Raw genomic sequence first — 8002 nt, 5'->3', positions numbered from 1 at the left:
TTTTCCTTTCCACATGACTAACCCAAAATTTTTCTTGACATTCGGTTGCCTCCGTCATTTTTTCCTTTCTCCCCTTTCTGCCAACCTGAATCCCATTATATTACCAATTTTATCAGTCTTTAACTTCACATTAAGAACTTCATGATCTGTTTTACAATTAAAAAGTCTCATTAACTTCTATCTCCATTGTCCCTTAGGACAAGTCGTTATAACCAAAGAAAAACATATTAATGGTTCCTCTTTTTAAGGCTTTTTCTTATAATTTACTAAGGCACTATCACTTTTTTTTTTACAACTTATCATATCCATTTATTCCTCCTTTTTTTCTCATAAAATTTGTTTTCAACACAACACACATGTACTTAACTGTTTAGCCGCCATCTTGATTTCTCTTTCATCTATAAAATATGGATTTTTAAAGAATGAAAGTAAAAGCGCGTTTGATTATTGACATGAAAAGCATTTATTGTATGATAAAGATTACATTATTAAATCAGATTTTCGAGCTTAAATGTACAGGTTTGAAAGTGAATTTATAATCAAAAAATGTGCTCGCGAAGAAAAAATTAATTATTGATTTGAGGATTTTTTTTTCATAAGATGGTTTATCATCGCAAGTCCACTATTTTCACAAACGCGGTTCGACTTTTATCTAAAACATATTGTGTTGCACGTTTATACAAAGGACTCTTCGGTTGATGCTCGTGGAAACCGCGTTGATTGCAATTTGCAATATACGTCATACCTTCCTTAGTAAGAGTGGCAAACAAGGTTTCGTTTCTAGTAGGTGCACAAACAATAGCTATACCTAAGGGACATAAGTTTTGTATAACATATTGAGTGTGAACGTCAATGCTTGATAATGATGGAGCTTGTCTTGGATGACTATGAATCCAACCGTAGACACCTAGATTCTTCCTTGTCTGATATTCACACACTTCTTCTTCATTCATAGATGTACATGTACTTGCAGTTCCCTTTTGTTTTGGAAATATTAAATGACTAATAACAATTTCACAATTCTCATGTTTTCCACATATATAAGCCATTGTTTCAATGTTGTTATCAGTATTCTGTTGAGCAACACTCAAAAATTCTCTCGTTAACGTATACGGTATGATAAGCTTATCGGGGTGGCATGTTTGTGATTTTTGTTTCTGTGGAAACACATCATTGACAGTTATCCAAGGATCTTGCGAAACAGACGTGTGTCTCTTCTCAGCAGGTGGAGAATATTGGCTTTCTCGTTTCGTACTCTCATCTTGTGGCGGATATAACAAACAACCCTCATCAGATGACATATTAACTTGTCCTATTGGAATCAATACTTTCTCACCAGTCTCGGTAAAGTTCAACCATTCTTTTTGGTATCTCTCTAAGACAATGTTCTCCAAATCAGTTATGATATCATCTACTTCTTGTAGCTGTTGATCAACCTTCTTCCGTTTGTCTCCTTTGTAAGCATTATATCTCGGGTGAGTTGGAATTTGATTTCGAAACAAATTAACGAATTTCTTAAGCAGTATCAGAGCATCTTCATGTTTCCCTGTGCATATGTAAGCCTGCGCTAGATTCTTCATATCCAAACCTGACTTATAGTATCTCTCAACTGGAATTTGTGGATTTATAAATATTTGTTCTGAAAGAGCACAAATAATAGCTAACCTTTGTCTTGGTTCCAGTTCGCAGAGATCTGGCGATTGGAAGTTCCATCCTGTTGCGGTCATCAATTCGTTTGTGCCCATTTTCTGTTCGGCAAATAATCTTTACTGCGGTCGAAAATTAAGTATTTGTAATTATTTACACAGTCATGGCTTATATGTTGTATGAAATTTACAGGAATTTTTTCATTGTGTATGAAACTGGAGAAAGAAACAATTATTCGTAGTTGCCATGCCTTATCACTCCCCCATATTGAACACTAAATTTAATTTATTTACTAGTTCACATGCTAAACATGGTTTTAATAACTACAGGCTCATCAATCTTTTTCTTTCTTTTCTTTTTAGAGTTATTCATAATTTCTGTTAAATTTTAATTTCACATTATATCGTTTTGTTCATTAAGCCGATTATACATCGTCATACTTTTCCATCCAATATTGTATCAAACTTTTTTTGATCGTAATTTGGTCAAATAAGTTGGCTAAAACTTTCGCACCCATTATAAATGATCAAATATAAGGATGAATATACTTGCTCATTTGTTTATTTTTCTTGGTTCAATTGTTAGGTTACTTAAACGTATCTGTGTAGTTTTGTAGTAGCACCTGTTGGTGTAATCATAATGAATAAGGTGTAGAAATGAATGGAATGACTATTCACAGTTACTTTTGTCTCATTTCCCTCCATTATTGCTATTCCCAAATAAATCTTATTTTCATGGTTCCTTTCTTGTTCAGTAAATACGCATGAATCTATATTCTATTTATTGGTCCGATGCTTACATTTTGTCTAATTCAGTTAATTTTCGAGTAACTTTGGGGCACTGATTAAGAATAAATAGTCCGTCATAAAGAATGTTAGGCTATTGTTTAGCTTGGGGGGGGGGCAGGTTTTTAATCGACTTTTTGCGATATGCTATTCACATTCGATTAGGTTAGGTTAACAACATTTAATTCAGACAGTATTACCGAGCGAACGTTAGCGAGTGAAGGCGGGTTAGAGTCTCTTGGTTTCTGCCTTCGTTAGTGTTGCCCCCCCCCCCATTATTAAACAGTTACAATTGTTAGGTTTTAAAGTTAAAATGAGAGAGTAAATATTAAAGAGCGTTCTGTAGGATATTAAATTCCGGAGGAATTTTTCAGTGTAAGAAATTACTAATTTATATTTAGAAATGCGAAAATATTACGCACTCTAACCTATGTGATTTTATTCAACATCAAGTGTTTTTCGCACTATCCTCATTTTCGCTCTCATGTTCAGTCACTCATGCCTCTGCCTCTTGCGAATCCAACCCTGTGCTAACTTATGGGTCCCATGCTGTGCTCCTGCTCTGAATCGGTTAAATATCATCCTCGCTTTTAATGGCCACCTATCGTAAGTTGCTTTTCCTGTAGCCTCTTTTTAAATGTTATTCGTCCGATGCGTATTTATACCTTAAGGGTCTTCACTACTGCGAAATTAAACTACCGCTAATTTTAGAGTTTATCTGTAATATCCTCAAAACAAATAAAAATATCGGAAAAGCAGAAACGTAGTGAACTAAACAATGCGATTTTGCGTGTGATACCGTTATCACAACTCGTCTATCTGCTTTCGATTTGCAATTGTAGATAGATTAAACAGGTTTTGCAGGTTCTGTAAATAGCGGCATACCAAATGCAGATAGGTGAATTGTAGTAAAGGTATTACATGCAGAATTGTATTGTCTAGTCACTGGCGGATCCACGGGGAGGGCGGAGGGCCGTATGTCGAGCAGATTGGGGATCTGGGGGCGAGCCCCACCTAGACGAAGGCTAGTATAATATACCTAGGTAATTTTATTGTTGTTGTAAGCATAACTATAGTTATATTATGTTTCGTGGACCCCACACAAATATAGAGATAGATTAATTCTGTATTAAGTTTTGTAACTGCTGTCCCGTAATTGTTACTCAAAATATAAATGATTAGAGCAAATTGTACACTCTTTTGTTAAAATGAATGATATCGTCAATACAGTATTTTCTTTTGTGCAAGTACTGTGCCAGACAGTGCATCTCATATGTTGCGGTGACTGTGTGTGAAGCAGGCCCGTAGCCAGGGAGGGGCTAGAGCGGGCAATGCCCGCTCTAAAATATTTTTTGCCCGCTCAGAAATATTTTTCCGCTCTAAAAAGGACGTTGTCCAGAATTTTCAAATTCTTTCAGCAAATCCCAAATAGGAAAATCTTGTGATTTTATTTGCTAAATAAAATTGAACTTAGCGCGCATTTACTACTACTTACTAGTGAAATTGAACGTGGCGTATATTTCTACGAAAAACAACAGTTATTCTTATAGCTAGATATACTCAATAATCTCCCATCTATTAAATTTCCTCATTCCAAGAGTTTGAAGAATCACAACCACGACAAGCATTCAAGACGTTGGAGAAGATGCCCTTCCAAAGAATACCCATATGAAAATTGATCCGAAAACAGGCTATGTTACATGAATGTGAGTGCCTGGCTTGTGCATGTGTACATTGCAGGTAAAAAATTATTTGTTTTGCCGACTTGACAGTATATGTCCCATGTGTGCCTGTAATTAACGTGTAAAACATACAACATGTCCATGTTCTTTACAGTGCAAGGAAAACGCATGTCTCGTATATAAAACTGGTACCGAAACTGTGATGTCTGGAGAAAACGTACATGCGCCTCTAGAATAGTCAGATACAAAAAAATCAGTGGGGAATTAGGAATTTTTGTATATTTAAAAGCGGCAACAATGCTGTTTTTGACGTGATTTGAGTGTGCGGGGAGCACCCACGAAAATAAATCAATGATTGTAAAATGTTTCTAAATAGCAGTTTGTATCGGCTCACTTTGTGTTTTCTGAGTGGCCCCGAACCATTTGTTTCACGATTTGTTTACAAATATACGGAATGAAGAGAACGTTAATTCCTTATATGCACTCAGATAAAAAAAAAAAAAAAAAAAAAAATCAAGACGGCAGCAGGACGACGAACCTATTATTTTAAAAAGATTTTGTCACACTCACACACCTTTATAATTGCACGCAATAATAAGTAGCAGAATGCTTAGCGAATTTCCAGAAGGAAACAAAAACAGTAGAAAATGAACTACAGGCAAATATACCTCGCCAGACGTTTCCTAATTACTCTACTGACTATTAGAGCTCCTTCCTGGCTAAGCGGTTAGTGTACGCGCCTTTGGCGCCTGAGACCCGGGTTCGATTCCCGGCGGGAGCTCAAGTGGTTCGAAGTCCACGTTAATCAGTAGGTCCACGTCTTATATAGCCTCGCTACTGAAAAGGACGTTAAACTCAATCAACTCAACTTTCCTGACTATTATAACGCCATAAATATGAAACAGGCATCCATCAAGTCATTTTTGGTGCAAAAGTTATCGAAAATTAAACTAATTCAGAAGCAGTTTCATCTGTATCAACATGTGTTGAGGGTCAAGAAGAAACTAAACGTTAATCATCTGATTTCCACCACCTTGGTTTTGATTTCCATTATGTATCAGACCTTGGCGTTAAAAAACGCGCTCAGCCGTATCTTGCAACTTTTCCAGGTTCCAGCATTTCTGGTTCACTTCGACGATTTCGTCCAATATGATACAAAACGTGGGATTGGCTCGAGTATTCTGTTATGTTAGATGCTGCCTTTTGCTTCCCATGCCGGAAATATCCGTCAAGAAACAGTGATCCCTCATTTGTGCAGAATGGTTTCAGAGGCTGGAAGCATGAAACCGAGAAAAATAAGGGATTTTCTCGTCACGCCAATTCTGAAACTCATAGGCACGCTGTGGCTTGCTACTTGGAGCGATGGAAACGAGAGGACTCGGGCGAAAAGGTCGTGAAGAAGGTTTGTAGTGATGTAATCATGAATAATAGGTACTGTGTGAAAAGTGTGATGGAAGTCATTCAATTCTTGGCTGTGAATCAGTTGTCCTTTACGGGAGATTCTGGGTGTGAGCAACTCGGAAAACAATCAAGTGGCTTGTTCTTAAATTTGTTTGAATTTAGTATTCGTAAAGATCCGAAATTAGCAGAAATTGTCAAAACTATCCCTGCCAATGCAACATACACTAGTCCGGATATTCAGAACGAAATAATGCATTTCATGGCAGAATCTGTTAAGAGCAAAATAGTAAATGAAGCAAACGAAGTACATTTTGTTCATTACTTGCAGATGAAACCAGAGACAAGCAACGAATCGAAGATTTGTCTGTCGCAATTAGGTACCTTGCGAATTTTAAAGTGCAAGAAAGATGCGTAGCTATACTGAAGTTGGACAAACAAGACTCTGCCAGCATTAAGAACGTCATTTTAGATTGTTTAAGAAAAGTAGAATTCGAAACCGACACGATAATAGCACAGTGCTACGATGGAGCATATGTCATGAGTGGACAGAAAAATTGAGTGCAAGCTCTTTTGTCTGAGGATTTGAAGAGGAACATTTTGTTTGTTCACTGTTTCAATCACCAATTACATTTAGTTATTTGTAGAGCCACTGACACAATTTCTGAACTGAAAGAGTTCTTTGATATTTGTCAACAACTATATTACTTTTTCAGAAAAGGACGCGTTGCAGCAGATTACGCAGGAAGGAGTTTAAAGCGATTGTTGGAACAACGTTGGACTTGACATCTTGACACAGTGACTGTAATTCATGACGATAGGTTTCACATATTAAGTTCACTGATGGCAATTCAAACTTCCCGTAAAGAACACGCCTCAATGAAAGTTGAAGCTACCGGTTTACTATATCAGATCTCCACTAAGACTTTCTGTTTCCTTACTGAGCTCATGTTCATGGTTCTTGGATATCTAAAACCGTCAAACGCACTGCTCCAGAGAAGAGATTTGGACATTGATGCCGCTGTGAAGTTAATAGGATCGGTAACGGAACAGCTCAGGTCTTGCCGGCAAGACGAAAGAATATTTGAAAATATCGTTCAGGATGCAATGAAGGCATATGCCTTAAACACTTCGATTCAGCAACCACTGAAACGCAAATGCACACTCCCCAGTCGCTTAGCTGATTCGATTGTTGATTTGGAAGGGAAAGGAGACGAGAAGGAGCTTAAAAGATTATTCTGCAAAGTTCTCGGTATCTCCGTCGAAGAAATTCGGAGCAGATTCAATGAGACAGGGACAGTTCTGATTGGTGCCATTCACCACTTACTGAACGAGAAAAGAAGTGAAGAAAATTTGAAACCTCTGTGTGATGTTGTAAAGTACAAAGACCTGCATTGCAAAGTGCTTCAGAATTTGAAGCAGGAAATAGATCTGGCAAATCGACTGATCAACAAGACATCATCTCTGGAAGAGCTCACAAAACAAATTGGAAAATATGGCGAGGCTTTCCCTGGCCTAAAGATGCTTACAGAAGCTGCTCTAATTATTCCGCCTTCTACGTCTACGGTCGAAAACGGCTTCTCACATCTGACAGCTCTCCTTCGACTCAACGTCTGTCTAGGGGACATGAAAGAAAATCGGACCTCGTTCTCCTGGCTTACAACAAAGATATTCTGCGTGCACTAGATCTAGACCAGCTTATAATTGAATTTGCGAAGTGCTCACGTAAACTCCTTTTGATGTAATTACTTACATAAGGACTGTAAAAAAATATTTATTTTACTTATGTCAGGGTTGTTTCTTAATTTTTATATATAAAAATATTCCATAATCTACTTGTAATAAAAGTGTTGTAGTTCCAAAATACTATAATTTAGATAACAGTTAATAAATGTTCATAAAATAAATAATTATTTTTTACTTTTAGTACTACTAATGTAGTAAAATATATATTAAATTATATACCATCATTTTAGCAAAAAAAATGTTAATGATGATATTTGATAGTCAAGGATTTGGCACTGTAATATTTATCAGCATAATAAAACGTTTCAACTTTCTTATAGATTCTATAAATAATAAATAAATATATAAATGAACATAGACATTAACAACGACAAGTGCCTCAAGGAACAAAAACTATATATATATATATATATATATATATATATATATATATATATATATATATTAGAGAGACAAAAAGTTTTTGTGTTCCTTGAGGTCCCTGCTATTGCCCCCTCAGTATTCATCATTGCCCGCCCTAAGCAATCAGGCTGGCTACGGGCCTGGTGTGAAGTGAATCATGACACCGTCACGTCTCCGAAACGGAAGTACGTATTTAATTTAAATCTACAGAGAAAATACTCCCATACAAAAAAAAAAAAAAAAAAAAAAAAAAACTTACAAGTTCGGGTCCCAAAGTGGAATCTGGGAGTCATTTTTACACCCCCCCATCCAGCCCCGTATTCATGTGAGTCCCATTCTTGT

At 36.6% G+C, this 8002-nt stretch overlaps 1 protein-coding gene across 1 annotated transcript; it reads right to left on the bottom strand.

Annotated features, from left to right (window-relative positions):
- Positions 1-439: 439 nt before the first annotated feature.
- Positions 440-1968, bottom strand: LOC145673014 (STAM-binding protein-like A). The gene has a single exon (XM_081742320.1). It carries the CDS (start codon positions 1743-1745, stop codon positions 609-611), a length of 1137 nt encoding a protein of 378 aa, XP_081598446.1. The 5' UTR covers positions 1746-1968; the 3' UTR covers positions 440-608.
- Positions 1969-8002: the final 6034 nt, after the last annotated feature.

Source organism: Thermobia domestica, chromosome 16 (assembly GCF_964235325.1).
Source record: "Thermobia domestica chromosome 16, izTheDome1.hap1.1, whole genome shotgun sequence".
Taxonomy (NCBI): Eukaryota; Metazoa; Arthropoda; class Insecta; order Zygentoma; family Lepismatidae; genus Thermobia; species Thermobia domestica.
Note: the sequence above shows the minus strand (reverse complement) of the source record. Positions and strands in the feature narration are given on the sequence as shown.